This window comes from Rosa chinensis, chromosome 6, assembly GCF_002994745.2.
Source record: "Rosa chinensis cultivar Old Blush chromosome 6, RchiOBHm-V2, whole genome shotgun sequence".
Classification (NCBI taxonomy): domain Eukaryota; kingdom Viridiplantae; phylum Streptophyta; class Magnoliopsida; order Rosales; family Rosaceae; genus Rosa; species Rosa chinensis.
The window spans coordinates 47,695,511-47,723,016 of record NC_037093.1 but is presented as its reverse complement, the minus strand read 5'-3'; the positions used below and the strand labels follow the sequence as shown (position 1 = coordinate 47,723,016).

At 41.2% G+C, this 27,506-nt stretch overlaps 2 protein-coding genes and 1 pseudogene across 2 annotated transcripts; all 3 read left to right on the top strand.

Moving 5' to 3' along the window:
* The first annotated feature begins 11,008 nt into the window (after positions 1-11,008).
* LOC112171456 lies at positions 11,009-12,475 on the top strand. The gene has a single exon (XM_024308638.1). It carries the CDS (start codon positions 11,009-11,011, stop codon positions 12,473-12,475), a length of 1,467 nt encoding a protein of 488 aa, XP_024164406.1.
* Positions 12,476-12,955: 480 nt separating this feature from the next.
* LOC112171455 lies at positions 12,956-13,627 on the top strand. Its single transcript, XM_024308637.1, has one exon. The coding sequence runs from the start codon at positions 12,956-12,958 to the stop codon at positions 13,625-13,627; it is 672 nt and encodes a 223-aa protein (XP_024164405.1).
* Positions 13,628-20,014: 6,387 nt separating this feature from the next.
* On the top strand, positions 20,015-26,320 carry LOC112171454 (annotated as a pseudogene).
* Positions 26,321-27,506: the final 1,186 nt, after the last annotated feature.

The following is a 27,506-nucleotide window of genomic DNA, read 5'->3' as shown; positions in this document are numbered from 1 at the left end:
TTCTTTGAAATGAAAATAAAGTTGGCGGCGAGACATTCTCCAGGAGTTGTCGCCACATTTTATGTAAGAAATTAAATTACTTGTACATTTTTCCTGGTTTTGTTCATCATAAATTAATATAAGCAAGGTTACTATTGAATCTGAACTTTGGGTCGTCGATGACAGCTAAGTTCACATCCAGATAGTAAGCCTGGAAATCATGATGAGCTAGACTTTGAGTTCTTGGGCACAGATGGACCTGTATACTCTTTACAAACAAATATTTTCGCAAATGACAATGGGAAGAGAGAGCAAAGACTTCATCTTTGGTTTGATCCCACAAAGAATTTTCTTAAGTATGGAATCCTATGGAACCATCGCCAAGTAGTGTAAGCAGACTCAATCACTAGCTACAAACTACGTACGGATTTCAGTTCTTGTTTTTCACCTTTATTCTTTCCAATCTCCATATATCGTGTTAATATATTTTGATATCTATTATAATTAGTTGCTATATATATACCACAATATTGTGATTGCATCTCTAAAGCGAAAATGTGATCTAATCATATGGCTCATGATCGAGTCCTTTATATCATTGTTATACGGGTCTATTCACAGGGACGGATCTCATCTCCGTAAGAGATATGACAAATTAATCAGGGTTGTGATTGTTGTTATATACATCTATGATTCTATGTCATATTTATTGGGTGATCTCATACTAGATATTTATTGGGGTTATAGCTTTTTTGTGGACAACATCCCCATTAGAGTGTTCAAGAACAATACAAGGTTGGCTGCAAGGTACCCTTCACAACAGATGTCTGTGGAGGGAAGCATATGGAATATATGGAGAATCTTGGGCATCAAGTGGGAAAAAGATTAAGTGGTCTCAAGCACCTTTCCAGGCACAATACCAAGAATTTGATATATATGGTTGTCCATTTGGAGCCAATTGCTCTTCTGAATCTCAACTCTACTGGTGGAATTCAAAGGAGTTCTATGAACTGACCCCAGAACAACAAAGAATCTACAAGAAAGTGACTCACAAATACATGTTTTATGACTATTGTCATGATAGAGGAAGAGACTTCAAGGAATGCCAAGTAAAATAGTTAGGTTGTGGTATCTCCCTGACTTCTATGCTTTGCAAGTTTATAACCTTTACATGACGCACAAACAAAAAAATTTAGGTTTTTCAACTCTCTGTTTTTTTTTTTTTTCAAAAGCAGTGATTCTCTTCTAACTCAAACACAGCACAGATTCAAGTCCATCGTTATTGCACATGTTTCTTTAATTAAGATTAATTTTGATTGTTTTTGTTTTTCATGGTCATTTGAATTACATATTAGGTATTCAAAGCACTTGTGGCTCAAGCTTTTAGTTTAACACCAACATGGGTCGTCTTGGGTACCTTGATGTATGTCATACCCTTATATTTTTTAATTTTTTTTTACTTTTAGTAAATTAATATAGTGGAAACCTACTGAATTGGTCAACAGATTACCCAATTAAATATCGACATGTGTCATTTTTAAAAATAAAAGTTACCGTATTAATAACACACTCTTTCTTGATATGTAACATTGTTAAAAATCATGTAACAAGTATTGTCAAAATAATAAATTACACATAGTTGAACTACAATTACGACTTATGACAACAGTTGTTGTGATTATTGTAATTGAGTGGTCAAAGATGTAAATATCATATTTGGACAACTTTTATCAAATTTAGAACCTTGATTATCAAGTGGAGAAGCTCCTTACAATACTGAGTTGTTACATATCTTTTTGTCTAATTTTAATTTTACCATGTTCACAACACAAATGTTATCGGAATTGTAAAATGGTTGGTAATCTTGTAAATGGTATAGTTTTTGAAGTAATTACTACAATCAGAACAAAAGTTACCACTTTTACACCAATAGTTGCGAGTTATGCTAAAATATGTAGTCATTGAGTAATTATTCCATTAATGACAAAAATATAAAGATTTACCACTTTGACAACAAATTTGTTGTTGCACTTGTTAAATTGTCCATAAATTAGTACATTAGTTTAGGTTGAGTAATTACTATAAATAGGACAAAAGTTATCGCTTTTACATCAATTGTTGTGATTGTGGTAAAATGTGTAGTCATTGTAGTAATCATTTCATTAATGATAAAAACATAAAGATTTACTACTCTGACAACAAATTTGTTGTCATACTTGTTAAATTGTCTATAAATTATTACATTAGTTTAGGTGGAGTAATTACTACAAATAGAACAAAAATTACCGCTTTTACATCAAGTGTTGTGGGTTGTGATAAAATGTGTAGTCATTGTAGTAATAATTTCACTAATGATGAAAACATAAAGATTTACCACTTTGATAACAAATTTATTGTCACACTTGTGAAATTATCCATAAACTAGTACATAGGTTGTAGGTGGAGTAATTACTATAATTAGAACAAAACTTTTCGTTTTTTCATCAATTGTTGGAATTTGTGGTAAATTATGTCCATTAAAAGTAATTACTAATTCGACGATCGATGGAAATTACACAATATATTACTTTAATTACACAAGGGAGAACTTTATTACACAAATGAGGACGGGTAAAGCTATGGACATTAACATTTCTCATACATATTCTATTTTATATAATATTTACTACTCTAAAGACTCATGTAACCTCTTTGAGAACACATGTGGTAATTAGAAGAAAAAAAAACCTCATTAAAGTAAATAAGGTCTTCGTTAGAGTAAAATAGGTTCTCATTTGAGTAATTAAGTCCTAAAAGTGGTAATTGTAATAGGTTCTCATTAGAGTAAAGTAGATTCTCATTTGAGTAAATAAGTCCTAAAGTAGGTTCTCATTTGACTACATTTAAAACAAATATTATTTATTTTTACACTAATTGTTGTCGTTGTCGTAAAATGCATGTAAAAAAAATTATATTTGGTTAAGGAAACTACTAATGATATAATTAATTGGTAATAAAGACTACTTAACTAATACTAATTTTGCGAATTGAGGTTAGAAGGTTTTTATTTTTAATAAGGAAAAAACGTAATTTTCAATTGTGTAATTGTCCATTAATAACAAGCATTAATTCACTAATAATAAAATTAATTAGTAATATAGATTATTGAACTAAAAGTAATTCAGTGAACCTAGGATAGAAGGTTCTTTTATTTTTTTTTGAAAAAGGAAAAATCATAATTGTCAATTGTCAATTGATAATCAAACATTGATTGGCTTTATTGTTTTCACTATCTTTATTGTTTTCAATTCAATTAGTAGTTTGTGTTAACATTTTTGCTTATTGGAAATGAGTAGCATAATTAGTGCCAGGGGTTAAATTTTGTTAAGTAGTCATTGCTAGTTCTTGATATCATAAACAATTAGTAATTTGTTAACTTAAATTGTTTTCATTGTCCTTCTTAGAAATGAGTTTTTGTTTTATTTGTGTATGAGGTACTTATACTATGATTGTAGGCTTTGTGGTTTATGGAGATTAATTAGCAAAAGTGTTACTTGTTGTGTATGGTTTCAGCAAGACAAAGAATAAAGTGTATATGGAAGATTTAAATGCACCGACTGAATTTGGATTGGAGTTGTATCATATATTTAAGCTGTATGCTTAGGTAATACTTTGTGGAATGAAGTTGGTACAAGATTGTTGGCATTAATGTGGCAGAGCTAGTCGCCTTGGCACCTCTCAATATCTCCATGATTCCTTATGTGGAGCTGTTAAGACAATGGTTAATAGACTTTGAAAAGTTTTGCTATTGATTCTTTTGAAATTTGATATGCGGCTGCGTGCAATATTGCTGGAGATAAAAAAAAAAATTTGCTTGGTCTTGTTCCAACTTAACCCTAAAAGAAAAAAAAAAGGAAAAAATAAAATAAAATTAGAAAGGCTAAGGGCTAAACAAGTTACCAATTTGTTAAATATTTTGAACCATTGGATATATTACTAATCCAATGGTCCAAAATATTTAACAAAATGAGGGTATGACAAACACTAAGGTACCAAGAATTCTCCCAACAAAATCATTTATGCGTTAGGGAAAGGGCGTAGAATATATAAATCTGTATGCATGTATATTAAAGTAGCTGAAAAGAGGACTCAATCTACTATTCAAAGGACAATTTTTAAATTTCACGCATTCTAATGAGCTAATATGAATGCTTGGAACAGAATCCAGTACATAGATTTTGCTAGGATCAACCTATGTGAATGGTATGAACCTATATATCTACCAGTTGAGTAGTAGATCATATAACTAGTACAAATTAAAATTGGAGATGATGAGAATCCGTTGTACCTTTAAGCTATAATGCCAGGTGTTTGAGCCCAAAAGTAATTTTGGCAAGATCCTTTAGTGGATTTCGCATAACAGGCCGATACCTGCAGCCCAAAAATAAGTCTGTTACAGCTTTGCCCATTCTAAGACCCATAAGGAAAACGAGCCCTTATTGGAGTCAGGTAGCGGAGATTGAATAGGAAACTGCAATCAATAATCCTTCTATGGCAAGGAGCAGTCGAAACCCTAGTATAAATACCGGGTTTCAAGGACGAATGAAGGACAACTCTATATATCTACCAGTTGAGTAGTAGATCATATAACTAGTACAAATTAAAATTGGAGATGATGAGAATCCGTTGTACCTTTAAGCTATAATGCCAGGTGTTTGAGCCCAAAAGTAATTTTGGCAAGATCCTTTAGTGGATTTCGCATAACAGGCCGATACCTGCAGCCCAAAAATAAGTCTGTTACAGCTTTGCCCATTCTAAGACCCATAAGGAAAACGAGCCCTTATTGGAGTCAGGTAGCGGAGATTGAATAGGAAACTGCAATCAATAATCCTTCTATGGCAAGGAGCAGTCGAAACCCTAGTATAAATACCGGGTTTCAAGGACGAATCAAGAACAACTCTATATATCTACCAGTTGAGTAGTAGATCATATAACTAGTACAAATTAAAATTGGAGATGATGAGAATCCGTTGTACCTTTAAGCTATAATGCCAGGTGTTTGAGCCCAAAAGTAATTTTGGTAAGATCCTTTAGTGGATTTCGCATAACAGGCCGATACCTACAGCCCAAAAATAAGTCTGTTACAGCTTCGCCCATTCTAAGACCCATAAGGAAAACGAGCCCTTATTGGAGTCAGGTAGCGGAGATTGAATAGGAAACTGCAATCAATAATCCTTCTATGGCAAGGAGCAGTCGAAACCCTAGTATAAATACCGGGTTTCAAGGACGAATCAAGGACAACTCTGAAATCATTCAATCCCTCGGATTATCAAGCCTCCCCGGAACAAACCTTCAACCTTGTTGAAACCCGGCGACCGTGCTTCCAGTCCTAGTCTCTTCAAGAGCCGACTGTTAGTGCTACTGACACCGATACTACCAGCGAAGCATGGGTAACGCCCTCGCAACCCAGCGAAGCTAAAGATACGGTTTAGCAAACCCTGTGCTTTCTCAGAACTTCCCAGTGATTGCTCTGCTCAACCTACAACGTTGAGTATCGATTCGGTGACGCGAAGAGATCACAACCAAAGCCCTTATCCGTAAGGCAAGAAGTCATTTCTCAGAAGGCAGGAAAAGAGCATTGTGACGAGGTTGGTGCTCTCCTCGTCCACAACGCTTGATCAAGAAGTCAGGTCAAGGGACACCCCGACGACTGCACCCCACGGTGCTGGCACGCTCGCGCATTCAAAAGAGACAGTTTGTACCATACTGGATTTCCGTGTCAAACATTTTGGCACGCCCAGTGGGACTACCAGATTTTCGCTAACGAAACCATTAGGAAGTTAAGCGAAAACCCTTACCAAAAGGTTTACGCTAACTGCTCAAAGCATAAGACCTCCAGTTACAGACCGCACCTTCGCGCGGACTGTCGTGGTCTTTCTGAAGAACAAGTGACTCAAAGGTTCTCTCGTTACCCCCAATCATCCAATATGTCAACTGGACAGGGAGAGAATCACCCGACCTCTACTGAGGGTCAAAGTGTCATTACTAACCAGGCAAGGGAGCTTGTCAACACTATCGCGGTTCCTGATGCTGTGGAAAGTGTAGAAAGAGAGGCTTTCGTTTTGAAGCCTATTCCAGAGGAAGCGACCTTTGAGGAAAAACTCGCGATCATTATGAAGAATATCGAAAACCATCATGTTAAGGTAGCTGCTGACTTTGACAAGGAAACCGCGAAGAAGGACTAGCTCATACGCGAACTAGACTAGCGCATTGCCCAAAATGCTGAGGATACTAAGCAACAGATCTCACGATCAGAGAATGCAGTAAAGGCCCATGCTAGAGGCATCGCTGATGAGCAGAGTCAACATAAAAAAGAAGTTATGAAAGCCATCGCAAGCCAGACCAAGCAAACTGCGTTAAATTTGGCAGGTCTTCGCAAGGATGGTTCTAATCTTACAACAGAGGTCGCCATGCAGAGAGCCGAACTGAACCAGGCTAAAGAAGTACTGAACAAAGCTCTAGGCGATCCTAACGCCATCCTTGGCTCACTGGGTCTGCCTTCTGGTTCTGGTAAGTATATTCCACCAAACGCTCGCGAGAAGGCCAGCAGCAGTGCGGCCACACCTCCTGAAAAGGCCACTGCCACATCAACTAAAAATAAGGAAAGAGCTTTGGTGATTGGTGATAACAAGGATGCCTCATCAGCCTCACCAAAGGATAAGATCCAGAAGACCGGTGAAGGTACTCCAGCTGATCCCGTAAAGTTTACTCAGTACGACAGCAACGGAGTGGAGAAAATCTATCATGAACTCCCAGATAATTACTATGGCATTGACCAGGCAGGCAACCCCATCAAGATAACAGCGTTGGTCAAAGATGCGGCCGTACCAGCGGTAACTCTTCAACAGTCCTCTAATCCCCAGACTGTTCGCATAAGGGAAAGAGCAGCAACGGTCGACCAAACTGTACCCTTGCAGTTTACTCGCCAAACTGTGGCGAATCCTCCTCCTCTTGGCCCAGAGTATGTGAGACGTGAAGAGGTAGAGGAGATGATCAGGTTGGCCAACCCTAGGGCCCAAATGGATGGGGTCTATGAGGGACCTTTCCCGCCACATATAATGCTCGCGCCCTTTCCAAGAGGTTATAAGAATATCACATTTTCTACTTTTTCAGGAGAGGACACGAAGAACGCGGTAGCTCATTTGGCCAGGTTCAGGGTGTAATGCGGTCAATACCCGAATGATGATAGCCTCAAGTGCAGGATCTTTGGCACTTCTCTTTCTAGAGCCGCCTTCAGATGGTTTTCCAAACTCTGACCAGGAACAGTGGCAGACTGGCCCGCGATGGAAAAACTCTTCCGAGAAACTTTTGGAGCCATCGAGCTTGAGGTTGATTTGGCCTCTCTTACTCAGATGTCCCAACAACCCACAGAGCTCGCCGTCGCCTATCTTCAGTGCTTCCAGATCCAGAAAGCCAAACTAAATGTGATCCTCCCTGAAAAAGAATTGGTCAAGCTAGCGATCAAGGGTTTGGAACCACTCCAACGAAAGAAGCAACATGGCAGCATGATCCAGTCAATGGCAGAACTGATCACAGAGGTGGGTAGCTTCGAACATCTCCTCAGAGAGACAGATGCTAGGAAAAATGCGTCCAAAGGAACATATGTGTCCGGGAAACACCGCACAATGGCAACTCTTGGATACCTACAGCCAACCTATGATCCTTACTATCACCATCAAGGGGAAGAGGTTTTCCAGAGTGAAGATGAAGCTGAAGAAGAGAAGAACAATGTCTCCGCACTAGAGTTGACAGGTAGGAAGAATTCAACCCTCAAGCAGTTAAAGATATCTAAGGAGCCTGTCAAGCTCAGGTCTGTGGCTTTCACCAAACCTGAGTTCGCAACATATACATATGATGCCAATAAGGCACATGAGATTCTGGATGAGATGATTGTCGCGAAGATGGTGAAAACAGACTTTGGCCCTTTCCCTCGACCGGATCAGCTGAAAGGAAAAAAGTACTGCAAATTCCACAACTTGTGGAACCATAACACAGCTGATTATTTGAAGCTAAAAGACCAAATTCAGGTATGGCTCAATAACGGCAGTTTGCAGGTAGAAGCTTCGGCGGCAGCGGCAGCACTAGTAGACCTGAACCCTTTCCCGAATACTGGAGTTGGTATGGTTGATGTGAACTGGCCCAAGAAGAGCCAGAGGAAACCAACCCTGGATTTGACTACAAAGGGGAAAGAAGAAAGGGATGAAGGGGAGGAAACCCCTGTAAAGAAGAAAGTTAAGCCCATTAGCGAAGCCTCACCAGTAGTCCCATGCTCGCGGTGTAAAGAAGAATGCAGCATCCAAGTGTCGCACGCAAAGGTCGAGCAGACTTTTCGTTTTGGTTCCCTCCCGCCAATCAAATGGGCTTCACCATCACGAAATTACCAGCCTTTTAGCCCAAAGGCGAGAGATGAGGTAAAGTCACCTCCATCCCTAAAAGATTCCAACTTGTTCAAGAAATTGAAAGCGGTCGCGAACGATCATAAACAAGATGGACAGGCTAGGAATGAGCACAAAGATGTCGTGACCAAACCTTACATCCCTCCTGCTTCGATGTCCACCATCAAAGAAGGCAAATGGTATACTAGAGAGAAGGGGAAGGCAGTGGAGATCAGCCCTTCTAGGAAAAGGAAATTGCAGCGCAGGTTCAGAGAAGCCAAGCGTGCCTTGGAGGCTCTTGATCAGGGCCTAATCAAGCCGTCGCAACTTGTTAAATCTCCTGAGCAATATCAGAAGGAGATGGAGGCGTTAGCTGCTAAGCCATTGGTGGCTCCCTGCAGTTTTCAAAAACAGGTGCGCTCAGAATCAGGAGCCTCTAAGCCTAGTGTTTTCTGCAGGATCACAACAGAGAGGACACCTCCGCTAGCTAGGAAGGACAACTCGCCAACCAGGAGGCCACATGTTAGGCGCAGGTTGTTTCGAGAGGAACCAGAAGTCAAACCCTCAGTTTTTGAAAGATTGGAGAGCAAGGGCAGCACTGCAGAAGCTTTACTGTGGAGACCTTAAAAAGTCCAAAGTTTGGTGGTCGCGCCCCCAAAGGAAATACTTATAGGGGAATAGAAACCAAACTTGCCATTGTTAATGGCCGAGCTGCGGGAACAGAAACAGTGTGAAGTAAAGGGGCTTGCAGAAGAGTCATTTGTAGATCGGCTAGGGAAACAGTTCAACACTGACATCCCGGTTAAAGAGCCGAAGCTCAACCTGAAGGACGACATAGACGAAACTGAGCCGATTGATACTTCCTGCAATATGGTCTACGTACTTCCCACGAGATATGTTTTGCCGATTGCCGCGCAGGAGTGCATGGAGAAGGAAGAAGGTACCGATCAGCCTCTGCAAATCACATCGGCTGCAACAACACCTTTAGCAAAGGCAGTGGTTCTTGAGACCGAAGACGCTGAGGGTAAGGGTTTCTTTATGAGCTTCACAAGACCAACGCCCGCGATGGTTCAGCACATGCGACCTTTATATATAACAGTGGATATTGCTGGCACTAAGGTCAGCAAGGTCATGGTCGACACAGGGGCCGCTGCCAACATTGTCACCACAAGAACCATGCACTTACTTGGGATCAAGAAAGAGAAGATCCAGTCTACATCCCTCACGCTGAAGAACTTCGCAGGGACAGTCACGAAGGCTTTGGGCTTATTGTTCCTACGTATCAAGGTAGGACCAACAGAGGGGGTCTATGCTTTCTTCGTAACAGACTGTTACGCAGCCTATAGCGCCATCCTGGGGCGCGACTGGATTCACCGGAGCTATTGTGTTCCTTCAACTCTCCACTAGGAGCTGGTGATGTGGAATAGGGCAGCCGATCAAGAGGAGTTAATTAAAGCAGATCCTCGCCCATTCCCAGTTTCCGCCAACTATGTGGATGCCAGGTACTACTTAGAGCCAATTACTCCATTGCAGGTCAGTGGCATTGATGACAAAGGCCGCCCCACAGGGGTGACGGCCTCTGAATTGGCACAGTGGGGGCTTACGCTCGCAAAAGAGGGCTTGGAAAGGCCTGGCCACGCTGTGCCCAAACCCTTAAACGATTAATGGATTACGACCTTCCAGAGGAAGGGATAGAGGCCTTCTAATCTTTGTACGAAGGACTATCCTCATACCTGGTGGAAAAAGAGGCCTATGATCGTGTCGTGACCTTGGAACTTGTCAACGAGGAGTTTTCTGACCAAGGAATAGAAGACGCAGAAGAAATTCAGCTGGCCCCAGCAGTGCTGGATGACACCCCTCCAAAGGTCAGGGATCCTACAGAGAGTGTCAATCTTGGAACAGCAGTTGAACCGATGGAAGTGGCTATCAGCACTTACTTAGAGCCTAGCGAGAAACAGAGGCTCATTGATTTGTTATTGGAGTTCAAAGACTGTTTCGCGGTGAAATATGAAGACATGCCCGGCCTGTCACTGGACTTGGTTTTCCATCAACTACCAACACTCCCTGACAAGAGGCCTGTGAAGCAAGAACCGCGAAGAATGAACTCCGAAACCCAAGTTCTGGTCAAAGAAGAAGTTGAAAAGATGCATAGATCAGGCATCATTCGGGTGGCCAAATACAATCAGTGGCTGTCCAATATCATGCCAGTCCGTAAGAAGAATGGTAAGATGAGGGTCTGCGTGGACTACTGAGACCTTAATGTCGCTACGCCTAAGGATGTCTACCACATGCCAGTCACGGATATGTTGGTAGATGCAGTAGCACGACATGAATTGTTATCCTTCATGGACGGAACTGCGGGGTATCACCAGATTCCAGTTGAGGAGGAAGACAGACACAAAACAGCATTCCGTTGTCCAGGTTTCGCGGGCGTTTTTGAATACATAGTTATGCCTTTTGGACTGAAGAATGTTGGGGCAACGTATCAGAGAGCCATGAACCTGATCTTCCACGACATCCTAGGGAAGATTTTAGAGGTTTACATTGATGACGTGGTCGTCAAGTCCAAACAGCGCGGGGACCACATCACAGATCTCAGAAAAGTCTTCGAGCGCATGCGGCTGCACAAGCTCAAGATGAATCCAGCTAAATGCGTTTTCGAAGTTCAAGCCGGAGATTTTCAGGGTTTCATTGTCCATCAAAGGGGTATGGAGGTCCCTAAGGATAAGGCCAGCATAGTCATCAACGCCTCTTCCCCGCGCACAAAGAAAGAGTTGCAACGATTACTGGGTAAGATCAACTTCCTGAGACGTTTCATATCTAACTCTGCAGGTAAAATCCAACCTTTTTCCCCATTACTAAGACTACAAGGACAGAACGAGTTTGTGTGGGAATCTCAACACCAAGAGGCTTTTGACAAAATTAAGGCCTATCTAGCGAGCCCGCCAGTACTCGTTCCTCCTAGAGCTGGATTTCCATTAAAGCTGTATATTTCCGCAGCCGAGGCATCCATTGGCAGCTTACTCGCCCAGGATGATGAGGAAAGTGTCGAGCATGCCATTTTTTTCCTCAGTAGGACACTGACGGATTGTGAAACCAGGTATACGCCCATGGAAAAATTGTGTCTTACATTGTATTTCTCAGCATGCAAGTTGCGATACTACATGCTATCCTTTACCACTTGCATTATCGCTCAAACCGACTTGGTCAAGTACATGCTGTCGCGACCTATTCTGCGAGGTCGTATTGGCAAGTGGGTGTTGGCATTATCCGAATTCTCGCTACAGTACGTTACACAGAAAGCAGTGAAGGGACAAGTTATCGCAGACTTTCTAGCACATCACCCTATGTTGGATGTCCCCAACGTGAAAGAGTTAGAGATCGTGACCGCAACAACAACTCAACCAGATTTGGTGCGCATTCCCGAATATGCTATTTGGTATCCGGCCACAATTTCCCTTCAACCTTGGATATTATTTTTTGATGGTTCAAGAACAGAAACACTAGCAGGGGCAGGGATTGTTCTGGAAAACCCAGCGGGCGATCATTTTTCTTATTCCTTCCAATTGGAGTTCAAGTGCACCAATAATCAAGCGGAGTATGAGGCCCTCATTATTGGCCTAGAGGTGTTACTAGAACTCGGAGTAAGAGATGTCCAAGTACGCGGTGATTCTTTGCTCGTCATAAATCAACTTCAAGAGAAGTACAGATGTGTGAGTTGCATGCTTGTACCATATTTGAATAGCGCCGTTGAACTTCTGGATCAATTCGATGACGTGGATTTGGAATATATTCCTCGCGAACGCAACTTTGCGGCCAACGAACTTGCTCAACTAGCTACAGGCATTACTTTGAAATATGGGGTTCGCGAGCGAATCTTGAAAGTTGAAAGACGCACGCTGCCTTCTTGGCTCGCACGACCTTACCCACCAGACGATCCAGTTATCGCGGTCCTCGAACCTATTGATATAGATTGGCGCATTCCTTTGATTGCTTACCTAAAGCAACCAGACGCCACTGCAGACAGGAAGACTCATTTTCTTGCGTTAAATTACTTCCTCAGAGGTGATGAGCTGCGCTGACGCGGGGAAGACGGCATAGACTTCCGTTGTGTGTTTGGCCGCGATGCGAAACGTCTAATGCGAGAGGCACATGCCGACATATGTGGAGCCCATCAGGTGGGTCCAAAGATGCGTTGGCTCATCAGGCGACATGGGTATTACTGGCCCAGCATTTTAAAAGACTGTATCACGTTCGCGAAAGGTTGTCAGGACTGCCAGGCTCATGGACCAGTTCAGCATATTCCCAATATTCCCATGCAGCCTATCATTAAACCTTGGCCTGCGCGAGCCTGGGCATTGGACTTGATTGGCATGATTCATCCCCATTCGTCACTCCAACACAAGTTCATCATTGTCGCTACAGATTTCTTCACTAAATGAGTCGAAGCTGAACCTTTGAAAGAAGCCTCTGGAGCGACCATTCGCCGATTCATCTTCCAAAATATTATATGCAGGTTCGGCGTCCCCGAGGTGTTAGTATCGGACAAGGGGGCACCATTTATGGGTGGTGATGTGGAGCAGCTCGTCAACGACTTCGGCATCCAGTTTCTTCATAGCACGCCGTATTACGCTCATTCTAATGGTCAAGTAGAGTCCAATAACAAGATTATCATTACCCTACTGAAAAAGATGCTTGTTGAAAACCCTCGCCAATGGCACGAGACATTGTATGAAACGTTGTGGGCCTATCGCACTTCAAAGCGAACTTTTACCGCCACAACGCCCTATGCACTCATGTTTGGTCACGACGCAGTTCTGCCTTTGGAGATCAATGTTCACTCCCTCCGCGTCCAAGATCAACATCATTTGATTGGTGATGACTACGTCCAGGCCATGTGGCAGGAGCACGAAGACCTTAGCGGACAGCGCTTAGAGGCTTTGGACAACTTAGTGATGGAGAAGCAATGTGTTGCTTGCGCCTATGACAAGAGAACTTGTGATCACAGTTACAAGGAGGGCGAGCTCGTTTGGAAAGCAGTCCTTCCATTTGGTGAGAAGGTGACCGGCCGCGGTAAATGGACCCCACGCAGGGAAGGGCCCTTTGTGATTCATAGGATTCTGGAGCGTGGGGCTTTTCACCTCAGAGATTTGGATGGAGACCTCCACCGTAACCCTATCAACGGCAGGTTCTTAAAGAAATACTACCCCAGCGTTTGGGAATTTGATGACTGATTTCGTAGCAAGGACAGGGGGGCAAACATAGTGTCCTTTGGCTCGCTTCATTCCTTGTAATCAGGCCTTTTCATTGTGGCCTCGATTCACCTATCTTCGCTCCACCTACGAACACTAAGGGGGCAACACTCTGTACATACAGGCCTTTATAGTGGCTATTTTATTTTTCCATTTAGCCATGTCTGGCAAATTTATCATACATTTTCGTACAATATCCTTGACAATAGGTGTTAGGAATGTTTGTAAGGGCCTATACCAGAGGCCTTATTATTATACCATTGTGGTTTTCAACAAATAATTTTCGAATCTTTCATTCATAAGTGGCTTTGCAGCCAGAAGCAAGACAATGTGTCCCAGAAAGTTACATTAACAATATACAAAGCCAGAAAGTGGCTGAAACAACTAATAAGGATTCATGTCTTCTATGAGTTTCCGGATCTTGCGGCAAGAAGGGTTGATGAGATATTCACTCTTACTTTTCCTCTCTTCACCCTCCACTGATCTGAGTCGCAGCTGCTATGATTTGTACTGGAAGGAGAGGGAAGGAAATAATCCATCGCAACCCTTCGAGTTGATTATCCTCCGGGATGGAGACAGAATCAGCGCCGGAGTGCGACCCAGCTGCCTCACCTACCTCCAAAGGAAAACAGAAGGCGGTTCATCAGACCCCGGAGGTAGGCCGCGGAAGAAGAACGGTCGGCCTTAAAGTGGCCTTCCTCCCTTCTTCGCTTTGCTCCTCGTGGAGAGATCTGAAGAGAGGGACTCCCCAATTTGAGATGCCCCGCGTTAGGAGCCCTTCGTATTCTTCAACCTATCCAAAACCTAGGATGTTCCATCCAGGCTTTCATAGACCAAAGACACGAAGTTGCCTGAGATTAGGCCATAAGGCCTACACAGGCAGTGAGATTAAGCCATAAAGCCTAAGATCTAGAGGCTAAGGGAGAGATAGTATGGAGAAGATTTGAGAGATAGAAGAAAGAGGAGAAGGGCTTGCAAGGTCATTTCTGGGTGAGCCATGTTGGTGTAAGTTTTCTTCTGTCCAGGGTATTGATATTTATAGAAGCCTACCTCAGTGGTCTCAACCCTTGGATATGGGCAGTCGAAGACATTTCAATGCCTTCAACGAGAATATCAATAGAATTCAATGCTGAGATCTCGGGAATAAACGGAAAGGAATACGCGTGGACGAAAGAGCGGTCTCCGAGGAGGTAACCGTTCCTTTTCAAGATTATCTTTTGAAACTATTTGTGTGCAGTTAAATTTGAACAGAGCTATTGTTCACGAGATAAAAATAAATTTGGGCCAACAAAAGTGGGTTAGATAATTTATTGCTAGTAATATTGTTCATACAAAATTAATGGGCCTAATATCAGAGGCCTAAAAGTTTCCGGCTTGCACGAGTTAAGCGGAGGAAAAGTTCATCCAGGCGAAAGCTAGCATCAGCGGCGGCTTGCGCGGCATGTTGGGCTTCTACACGAGCCTGGGCCAAGTCATGGGTCAGCGTTTTAAAAGCGGTAAGGGGTTGCTCCAATTGAGGTTCCGCTTGGGCAAGCCTAGCCTTCACATCAGTTAATCGGGCCTGAAGATCCTGGATTTGGGTCCGCAGGTGGTTCCTCTCGAGAGTCAATTCCCTGATGAGATTAGCCCGGTCACCCAAGAAATCACGCGCAGCGTCCGTTTGTTGAGCAAGAGTCTGGTAATGTGTTTCGGTCTGCCTAGCTTGCGCGGTCGCGACTGCTCTCTCATTGAGCCCTTGGGGAAGATTTTGCAACAGCTCGTCAACCTCTTGATATTGGTCTTGAGTGATAACCCTCTCGCGAAGAAGCACCCTCAGATATTCCAAAACTCTCGCGGGTGCGCCAGGAATTAGAATATCAGGACCCAGGAGGCGACGAAGGCCTTCTCGGGCATCATCTATGACCCCAGGAGTGGTCACTTTGAGCACGGGAGCTAGCCATTCTAAAGTGGACGGAGGCGGTTGCTCAGCGACGGAGGGGGCCTCGAGAGGCTCCGCGACAGGTACTGCCTCTGGCAATGGTTCAGGGTTTTCTTCTACCTCCCCGGCTTCAATGGCTTGGGGGGCAGGGTCCTGACCGACTACATCAAGGACAAGTTCAGCAGGATTCTCGGTCACTATCTCTCCTTCTGTGACAGCCGCTTCCTCATTTGGAATGGCATTTGGGTCCTAGAAGGAGACATTATCAGAATAACCAAGCCAGGGGTTAATGATAAAACATTTTTTTAAGAGAAGTACCTCTTCAGCAAGTAGTTTGCGAAGAATTGCTGTAAGCACAGGTTCCTGGGCAACCTCACTGGACACCGGAATTGAATCAGGCCCTGCTTGTTCCAGAAGGAGGGTTGCGGTTGGCTGCCCATGGGAGATGTCTGGGAGCGGCACCCTTTCTTCAACCTCAGGCGAGTTGTCATCTATAACCTGTATGGGGACCAAAACCAACTGCATATTGTTTGCAGCATCAATTGGCTCTTGGATTTGCGAACTAGACACACATTTGCCAGCAACGGAGGATCCTTCTCCAACTTGCCTTGATGACCTACGACGAGTCTACAGATGAAGAGCGTTATAGACTCATACATAATGAACAGAACGTCATGGCTCATTTTAGAAGAGTATTACCAGTCGGTCAGTGACGGGTTCATCTTCTGCCCATGGGTCAGTCCGGGGATTAGCGCGACTGCGCTTGCGGGCTAAAGCGGCAGCAATCTGTCAGGATTAAAGCGGCTTCAAAATAAGCTTCGAAGAAGGTGACAGGATTATGAGATTCTAAGATAAGAGTATTACTGTTTGTGGGTCATCATCATCAGAGGAAGAGTTTTCGACTTCAGGCTCTGTCGCTATCGCTTTCTTCTTCGCGGCCTGACCAGTGGCCGGAGAAGCGTCAACTACACGACCGCCAGAGGGTGGCACTCTTCCCTGATGCAACAAATCATGAGTAAAAGGGGAAAAGAAGACAGAAAATAATAAAAATATATGTAAGACAATTACCTCTTGAGGAGGCTCGTGGATGACCATCCCAACTTGGACCGGGGGAGGGGCTTGCGCGGGTCACGAAGCCGGTTCAGGTAGCTGAGGTCACGTCTTAGCTTCAGGAAAGCGGGCAAGTAGCTCGGTATCAGTATCATAGGGATATCTCAGTTCTTCAAAAATGGTCGCGAAGAGCTCGTCATCCCTCTGTCCCCAGCAGTTGACGGAAACTTCTGACCACCATTGATCATAATCTTCAGCAGTCCCATCCACGGGGTTGATGTTATTCACCCAGTCAGGGAGATCAACCAGCACGAGCATGCTTTGTACTGGCGGAGGCCCAGTCAAGGGGCCACTTCTGCACCAAGAAGTATTGTAGTTCCAAGCATCATAGAGGGGGAATGACACTAGTTGGATAAGGCCAAACTGGCGAGCTAAGTGGTTGGGAGTGTAAAGCTCATAGCTAGGGTCATTGGATGCAAGCCTAATATCTGAGCAAGAAATCGCGCGGCGAAAAGCCAAGTGCGCGCGATCACTATAATTAGGAGCTCCAGGAAGGAACCCATTTTCAAGAGGAGTGGGGAATCTCCTATTGAGTACTAAGTCGCAGTAGGGCATCTCGTGCAGGAGGTACAAATATGAGAAACACTCAAAATAGGGTGGGGATATGTACCTTTCCTCGCGACAAAACCACTGACCAAGAAGAGCGTCAGCTGGTGGTAGCAATGAAATATCGTTGCGGCGGAAGAATGGGAAGTAGGTTTGAATCCAGAAATCAAGGATCCAAAAAGGGCCAGAGATGCCAGTCTCGAAAGGATGCATGGTGGCCTGGTATAGAGTACAGTAGAAGGCGCCCAACAATGGCTGTCCTAACCCCACGCGGCGGCCGTTATAGAGGGCTATGGCCAGGGAAGTCCAAGGACCAGTGGGCTTATTGGCGGAGATACAAAAAATGAACTTGCAGAGCCAATACTCTAGAAAATCAATGCCACCAGTCGCATTATGTTCTTTGCGGTAATAGGCCAGCCACCTCGGATAGGAGCTACTATGAACGCTGCGACCGGTTTGGGCCATAGTTGAGGAAAAGTTGTCAGACTCGAATTCGCCGTGCAGATAGGGTTGACCGTCGATGGGCAATCCAGTAATGGTAAGAATATCAAATAATGTTATACTCATTTGGCCAAAACGAAAGTCAAAGGTGTTGGTGGCGGTATTCTAAAAGCAAAGGTAGGCAGCGAGCGGCGAGCGATTGCCACCGCGAGGAAGGTGGAAACATAAATCAATGGTTTGGGTAATACCTGTTGCATTCCAAAGGGCCAGATCTCGCACTCGCGTTTCGCGATACAAAGAAAGCTCCGCCACGCTGATCGAAGATGGCCAGTACCCTATTTTCGCTCGATGTTTTTGAGCACCCCAACTGCTGAAATCTCCAGGGGTCCTTCGGAGGACCAGAATGGGTCGACGGATGGGTAGGCCGTAGAGGGCGAGAGCGTCGTCTGGAATGAAATCTTGCGGTGCCGGGCCCAGTCCAACATGGTGATTTGGGAGCCTAAGAAGCAGTGTTCTCTGGATATTGGTGTGAAGATGACAGCGGGCACCAATTCCGGTTCCCCAAGTATGAGCGGCTTTCTCGTTGAGTTCTTCCTCCTGATCGATAATTATTTTCTTTGGAGGAGCCATTTCTGGGTTTCTGTAAGGAGGATTGTTTGGGACAGAAGAGTTTCTGGGTTTTAGGAGACTGAAGAGTTTCTGTGTGACAAGTTTGGAGTGGCTGCGGGATTTAAATAAAAGATTTTGTGAGGGAAACGAAAAGACGTTTTGCCAAGCGAATAGACGTAACCCTCATTAATGATATCGTTTCAGTCATCAGACACGTCGTTTTAGTCCCCTTCAATCAGTTACATTCTCATGGGCCCATTTCGAGGCCTGCGGGGCAATGTTTGAGCCCAAAAGTAATTTTGGCAAGATCTTTTAGTGGATTTCACATAACAGGCCGATACCTGCGACCCAAAAATAAGTCTACTTGGAATTGGGTTACAGTTTCGCCCATTCCGAGATCCATAAGGAAAACGAGCCCTTATTGGAGTCAGGTAGCGGAGATTGAATAGGAAACTGCAATCAATAATCCTTCTATGGCAAGGAGCAGTCGAAACCCTAGTATAAATAACGGGTTTCAAGGACGAATCAAGGACAACTCTGAAATCATTCAATCCCTCGGATTATCAAGCCTCCCCGGAGCAAACCTTCAACCTCGTTGAAACCCGGCGACCATGCTTCCAGTCCTAGTCTCTTCAAGAGCCGACTATTAGTGCTACTGCCACCGATACTACCAGTGAAGCAAGGGTAACGCCCTCGCAACCCAGCTAAGCTAAAGATACGGTTTAGCAAACCTTGTCCTTTCTCAGAACTTCTCAGTGATTGCTATGCTCAACCTACAACGTTGAGTATCGATTCGGTGACGCGAAGAGATCACAACCAAAGCCCTTATCCGTAAGGCAAGAAGTCCTTTCTCGGAATGCAGGAAAAGAGCCTTGTGACGAGGTTGGTGCTCTCCTTGTCCACAACGCTTGATCAAGAAGTCAGGTCAAGGGACGCCCCGACGACTGCACCCCACGGTGATGGCACGCTCGCGCATTCAAAAGAGACAGTTTGTACCATACTGGATTTCCGTGTCAAACACCAGCTTGTGACGAGGTTGGTGCTCTCCTCGTCCACAACGCTTGATCAAGAAGTCAGGTCAAGGGACGCTCCGATGACTGCACCCCACGGTGATGGCACGCTCGCGCATTCAAAAGAGACAGTTTGTACCATACTGGATTTCCGTGTCAACCCCCATCGATCATTCACAAACCAGAAATTACTCACACCCAAGCTCACAGCTACGTATGCATGTCTGTACCTTGAAAATACAACAAATTTTGATCCACCTTCTGGGTACAATAGCTAGCTAGGTTTGAAGCTCTTTTTCTCTATTTAACAAAAGTGGAAGAAAATTAATGCTGTGGGAGAACAATTGACCTTCAAGGCTTTCTATTCAAATGGCCGCTTTTTTCTGCTCCATGAAAAATATGATCTAAAAAGGGTTAAAAGTTTTTGCAAAATCTTAAAGTAGTTTTTGAAAAGAGTTGCTTATGAAAAAGAAGGTAATAATGATGTGGTTTGGACGTTTGTTTATGGAGATCGGATAGCAAGGAACTAGAGAAGTCATTAGCGTGTGGTTAAGAATTAATGTGTAGGGTTGGTAGAGGCCTGGAATGATGGCTCAGACACTACGTACCCTTCTTGCTCTCTTGGGTTCTTAATTATCAAGTCTTTCAAATCATCCTCTGTGTATATTAATTATTACAGCTTACGATTTCGATCATAACTTGCAAACACTTGCATATTTTGGCTAAATAATTAGGATGGCTTCTTCAGTGAAGGGTTTTTGTATGTTTCTTTTGCTTTTTGTTTGTGGTGGGATGCTTGCAAATGGGGACACTGGCTTCGACGAAAATTATAATGTCACATGGGGATTTGACCATGCCTTGCGTACGGATGAAGGGAGACAAATGCAGATCTACATGGATAAATATTCGGGTTATTATCATCGATCTACATTGATCTACCTCTTCCTTGTCTTCTTTTTATCTTTGTTAGATGCTCACTATAGTAATCTCCCCTAACTTGCATGATTCAGCTTAATGTAAGTTTATATTCGTGTTTTGATCTCAGACTCAATCATTTCTCCTGTTTTAAGTAAAGGATATGTGTCTTATAAACTATATATTAATTAATTAGGGGATGGATCAGTGTGTTAACTAGAGCTACCGTTCTGTGAATATGATAATAATACTAAGGAAAATTCTAGCATATGTTGACGTATGCCATACATCAAGTTTTTAGAATATTTTAGACCGTTAGATTTAATTAAAAGTTGAATATATCTGATGGTCAGAAATATTCAATAGTGGTGACCTGCTTACCAGGTAGCCTTTATAAACTTTTTTTTTTCTTTTTCAAAATTCTGAATTACATATTTACAATGAAATTAAAAAAAAAACCCTAAATTGAAAAAGAGGAGAAGACGAGGAAAAGGGGAAGAACGACAGTTTGTTCATGTACAAAGTGAGAAAGAACGACCACTACAACTGGATGTTTCAATCAATACTTAGGTAAGTAGAATCCTTTTCTGTTTGTTCGTCTTCTCCTTTTATGTTGTTTGATGGCAAACGAATTCTACCTTCTATGTAAGGTTTCTGGTTTTCTTTGTACTGTTCTCTCTCTCTCTCTCTCTTTTTTTTTTTTTTTTTTACAACAAACTACAATCCGCATAGAGGTGGATTGGAACATTGGATACACAGGATTGTTTTCTACTCGGATCCAAGGCAGTATATCTTCCTAGCCTGATAACTTTGTTTTACAATTGACTCTCTAGCGAGATTTGGATATCAACACATACCTACACCCTTTGATTTGAATACACTTCTTGTCGGCTTTAAACGGTATGTCTTTCTTTTGCCCAGTTCTTGTAGGCTTATTTGTTTTATGCTTCTTGATTTGTGTTGTTGTGAACCTAAGGTATCTGACTACATCATGTAATATATATGTACCTGCACACAACATTCAATATATATATGTACCTGGTTTCTCATCCCAGTACATGTCATAATATATGTGGCCAGGAGTATGCTCAGCTACACAACACCATATACCAACGTATCGCTTCACGCGATTCCTGAATCTCTCTTCCCTTATCTGAGAATAGATTAATTTTGCACAGCATCAACAAATAGCAACTAAACAGGTTTACACGTTTAGCCTGTATGAAACCAAAGGTCAAAGAAATAAAGACTTACCTTGTCAGCAAAACCAAGGAACGCATCTTGCATTGATGAAAACTGAATTACATTGACATCTTTGAACGAGGAAAATACTGTCTTTAACTGTACATACAAGAGAAATTCAGAATCATTACAAGTTACGTGGGCTGAAGGAAAATCATAACTCAAATACGACATTGCATGGTTAAAGAAAATATAAAGGATCCAGAATAATTATTTCAAAATCTCAAATAGGTCCGACCACATATACTACACTATCATAGTAATTTTTTACTTCAAAGGCCAGCATACTCTCTGACCAGTTCATGAGCTATAGTTTGTTAGGCTATCTATCAATTAAAGACTTAATGTCGTATAATAGACTAATGTATCTGATGTAAACCTCTAGCTAGTTATTGTCTTGATGTACTCATGAGCATATATATATATATAACAGAACTATAATGCTCCTATTTATACCTACATTAAATCTACAAACAGAAGATAACGTACAGAAATCTAACAATAATGACATTCTCTAATTAGTAATTTTCTGATAGACGAAAAACTCTATGTAATTGCTCGTAAGTGTTGAATGGCTGTGTTTATATGTTTGGTAAATCTGTGCTATTGTTTGGTTGGAAGTTGTTTCATTGGTATATAATTTCTCTAATATGTAGGTGATCTGTTGAAACTAGCATCGTTAATGACATGAGTAATTTTGTTTTTCTAATAACACATTATGATCACTTTTAGGACTCCTCCATTGTGAATCTTAACTGATTGATGTCTTGTTATAGTTTGATCACCAATCATGATACCAAACAGAAGAATTAAGTTGATATGTTAATAGTGCATCAAGTACTCTGAACTGCATTATTTTACCTGGTTTTCTCAATCAAAAGTATAAATAACATGAAGATGAAAGCGTAGACTTTTGTGTGGTGTGCTTATATTTATATGTAGTATTTGATATCTGTGATATGTTATTGAAAGTGGAGAACCTTATTTGGCATCAAAAGCATAATGGTTTAGATAGGTTATAGTATTTTACTCTTGGAGAATGGTTTGGGCTAGAAAATTAGACCAAACATAATGTCAGTTGATTATGGTTTGTTAATACTTGGATAATATTTTCATTGTTGCAGGCATGGATGGATCGTATGAACCTTCAATATCTGGAGGTTGAATACCTGATCCAAACAACATATGCAACAATGGCAGCAACCATGAATCCGACAGCACCCATGAAGGTAGCAACCTCCTTTAAAAGCACCTATGAAGAGTCCTCTATGGTTTAATATATCGTGCATTTACAATTAAGAGAATAAAATCTGTTACAACAATAGTTGAGTGAGCTGACCTGCAAGTGGGTTTTATTCTTCTGTTTCTCCGTGTCTTTTGAATCGGCGCTAGCCCTGAGCCTTCCCAATTCAGTAAATTTCCCTACCCCAGTTACCTGATAAAAGCAACCCTTAGTGAAAAAGGAAAAGTACAAGCCTACCAAAAACAGAGAAGCAACAAGTCTCAGTTTCTTACACAAAATGTCATTTTGAAATAAAACTACAACACAGAAACTCTAAAACTCAATTCCCACAGAAGTCATCACAACCTCTAAGTTTACCCAAAAACCCTGACCTTAAAAAATTCATCAGGTCACACCCACACCTCTACAAATTCATCACGTCACCCCTAACATTACTCAATGCCACCATTATATTCCAATCTCAAACCCCCTCCAAGTTGACCCTCCTTCATTCAACACCTCCTCCAACAAATTAACAAGAACACAACTTTTCATACAAATTCCAAATTCATATATAAATCCAATAAAAAATAATAAAAAAAGACCAAAACAGGGTGAATTTTTTTAAAACAAATTGCATATACCTGTGAAGAAGAACTCTCATGCACAAGGCCAGACCTTCTTCCTTCCATAGAAGAGCCATCCCTACCTCTCTCAGCTTTGTTGGACCCAATATGCGCAGTCCTCTTCCGCCCCAGAAGCCCCAGAAGCCCCTTTCAATTGCTGCAATAGAATCACATTCAAAAACCAAAGAACTAACCAAAATCAACTCCAATTTACCGAAAATAGACTGCAAACATATACCAAAAAGAAAGAAATACCTAACGAGCCACAAGATTTCGATTGCAAGTACAGAAATCGAGTGCGACAAGCAACTGATTGCTAAGCAAGAAGTCGAGAGAGCAAGTGAGATTGGAGGAGGTATTTGGGGCTGAGGTGTTAGGTTTTTTGATTTGGGTATTACGGATTTTGGGCCAAGATTGGTTTCATAGGAAATGAAGCAGGATGTGAGAGGCTAAGAGAGAAGGAAGACGAAACGGATGGCGAAGGTACAATTCAGATTTGGTTGTTTGGTGTTTGGTATGTTTTTCGATCTGGTTTTTGAGGGTGAGAGCGACTGGAGGAGAGAGGAAGTAGAAGATATAGAACGAAGAAAAATGACAACAAAAGAAGAAAAAAAGAAGAAGCAGATAATCTGAGAGCCAAAGATTAACTATGGACCAAGAAGGAAGAAGTAAGAAGGAAGAAGGAAGAACTAAGAAGGGCTTGGAAGAGAAAGGGAAATAGAGAACCCAATCCTAAGGTCGGAAAAAAAAAAAAAAAAAAAAAAGCTTAGTTCACTTTTTAATACTTTATTATTACAAGTTTTCAGAACCACTTTACTAATAAAACAACAAATGTGTTGCTATAATAGTAAAACTTCATATATTTAAGTAAATTTGCAGTGAGTCCTTTATGGTGTAATAAGGTTGTCTATTTTGTAATTACTGTCCTTTAGGAGTTATTTACTTATTTGACAATGTTTTTTCTAGATTTTACGGCAATTGAGGCCCAAAGTAATAACCAAGGTTGTATTTGTGGTAATTCTTCAATATTACAAGTTTGACAACGAATTGTTGTAGAAGTAGTAATCAAACTCTTATTTGTGGTAATTTTTTATATTACAAGTCTGAGAACCATTTTACTAATGTGACAACGAATTGCTGTCAAAGTGGTAAAACTTTATGTATATATTGTAAATGAGGCGCGAGTTCTTAATTGTGTATTAAAGTTCTATATTTTGTAATTAATACTTTTCTTGTGTAAATCTTATCATCCATGAGAGAATTACTCGTTTGACAATGCATTTTACTATAGATTACAACAATTGAAGTATAAAGTGGTAATTATGGTTGTTTTTATGATAATTACATGAAATATGATCCATTTACAAAAAAAAACGATCCACTTACCAATGCTACAACAAATGATTTGTTTATATGGTAAATAATCATGTTAGACCTAAAACTTTTCAAGTCCTTATTCTTGTAATCCAGTTGTTCTTTTTGTAATTAGAGTCCTTTCTTTTGTAAATTATATCATCGATGAGGCATTTTACAACAAAAGACCACATTGGACGTATTTAATGATAATTATGGTTGTAATAAAAGTAATTATTATATTTACGATATTCATTACAAGTTTTTGAACGATTTACGTATAAAAGAATAAATGAGTACTTAGTATGGTAATTTTTTTTTTTTAAGTACACATGTCAAATTATAATTGGATAACCTGTTGACCTGTATAACAGGTTTCACCAACTAATTTAATTTAATATATATTAATTAAAAAGTTGATGTATGACAAACATCAACACACCTTAGACTTCCCCTAATACTAAATATGACAAATAAATGCTATCTCTTATTATAGCTTGTAATTTAATAAATCCTATGGCCATGGGGTGAGGGATATGGGATTTATAATTAAGTAACTTGCATCAACCAGGTCAAGAACAGGGGTTTGCCTGAAATAATTTTTTCAATATTCCACTCTTTTATTTTATTATTATTTTTTTTTTGCAAACCATTTTCTCCTTTAATCAATTGACGTACGTCACTGATTCTTCTTTAATGCAGGCGCAGGGTTTAAATCCATTAAATGGTTTGGTTCTGGGATCTTTCATATGAGGATCAAGATACCAGTGAGGGATATATTGTGCTGGAGTTGTCACTGCTTTTTATGTGAATATTGTTCCATCCTCTTTGATTTTTTATTTTATTTTATTCTTTTACACCATGTATCTTTTCCTTGTTTGTACAATACTAAATTTAGTTTCCCCCAATGGCTAGAGGAAGTTATTTAATTCATGCTATTAATTTACATATGTTTTCAGCTAACAACAGAAGGTGATCGGCTGGATGAGATGGACTTTGAGTTCTTGGGTAATAGAGAAGGCAAGCCATTCGTATTGCAGACCAATGTGATTACTAATGGTGATAATAGAGAGCAAAGGATTCTTTTTTGGTTTGATCCCAATCAGATTTTCATGACTACAAAATTATTTGGAATCAGCATCAAATTGTGTAAGAATCCTCTCTCTCTCTCTCTCTCTCTCTCTGTGAAGCATTATTGTTTTTTATGTTGTCAAATTCTTATGTATATTTGATTTTACATTTGCCTATAGTTTTTATGTCGACGATAAACCAATTAGGGTTTACAAGAACAATGAAAATATTAGGGTTCCCTACCCATCACGGCCAATGATAATAGACGCCAGCATATGGGATGGATCAAATTGGGAAACTGATGGAGGCCAAACAAAGATCGACTGGAACCATGCACTATTTAGAGCTTACTTCCAAGGGTTTGACATAAGTTCTGGCTGTACACTAGATAAGTCCAGGACCGATGTTAAGGAATGTTATGCATCCACATACTTGTGGAACCATCAGGAGTATTGGCAACTAAACTCAACCGAACAACAAGCATATGAGAAGGTGAGAAAGGAACAGATGAACTATGACTACTGTACTGATTCAACAAGGTTCCCTACACCTCCCCAGAGTGCAGTAGTAATACCTAATTTGTCGTGGAGTACGTACCAAAAAAGAGGCTAAATCCTGTGAATAAAATGGTATTTCATATATGCTTGAATAATGTATTAGGTTAATTGCTGATGACCATTATTAATAATGTATTTTCAATCGTACTTGTGATTTTGTGGCTTCTGATCTGAAATCCTAAAGAACATCGATCAATCAGCTCTATCATTTGTTCGTACAAAACGACCTCAGCAAGTCAGCAATTAAGTTTTCTAAGACCCTAGCATGTTGCTAGCAAACTTAATCTTCACAATAATTAAGAGCTAATTAAGAAGTTATTTCATGTGCAGTTTCTTGATTCTTCTTTTTAGTCCTAGATTATATCGGAGGAGGTGAAATTCAAACTCTTCGACTAATTACAATTGTGAAAAGAAAAAAAAAAGAGTACCATTATACTAAGATCTACCTAGCTTACTCCATGGGCTCTGAAGATTGTCCATGTCAAGAGATGTGCTAACAATGTTGCGCATTTGATAGCAAATCATGTTGCAAATTATAGTCAGCATTAATTTTTCGTTTATTTCTGCTCCTCTTTTTTTATCTACTGCTGTTGCAGCTGAATTGAGTATTGTGTAATTTATTCTATCATAATAAAGTTTCTTACCTCCTTATTATCAAAAAAAAAAAAAAGAAGCTCCATTCTTCCTTGATTCACATTGTTATTGTCAGCTAAGAAGTGTTATCTTGATGTTTAGCATCGGGTCTTTCTAAATATACCCAACAAATATCTAAAGGGTAAGGCTATGATATGTATTTCTCATACATAAACTATTTTTACTACTTTGAGGACTCATTTTACCACTTGAGGCCTCATGTGGTAATTAAAAAAATTTACCACTTCAAGGACTTATGTTACCACTTATTTGAGGACTAATATTACTATTTTGATGACTGATTTTACTACTTTAAGGAATTGTATGCATGTCATACGTTAACACATTGTAGAATTTTCCATATCTAAATACACCCGACACTTAAAATATTGTCATGCACTTTCCAACGTTACCCTTACTTTAATTTACAAACCCAGCAACCAGATCCAATAGACGTCGACAAGACTAGGAATTGATCTCTTGCAATTGGACCTCAACTCTATCCGTCTCCCTCATGGAGAAACCTTCGGCATTTCAAGTGATGATGAAGATATCGACAACGATGCGAATTTGGAGCCGCAGTCCCGGTTCAGCAACATAATCGTTGT

Excerpts from the sequence above, each read along its gene's own strand:
- LOC112171455 (XM_024308637.1), top strand. The coding sequence starts at position 12,956 with ATGGGTGGTGATGTGGAGCAGCTCGTCAACGACTTCGGCATCCAGTTT.
- LOC112171456 (XM_024308638.1), top strand. The coding sequence starts at position 11,009 with ATGCGGCTGCACAAGCTCAAGATGAATCCAGCTAAATGCGTTTTCGAA.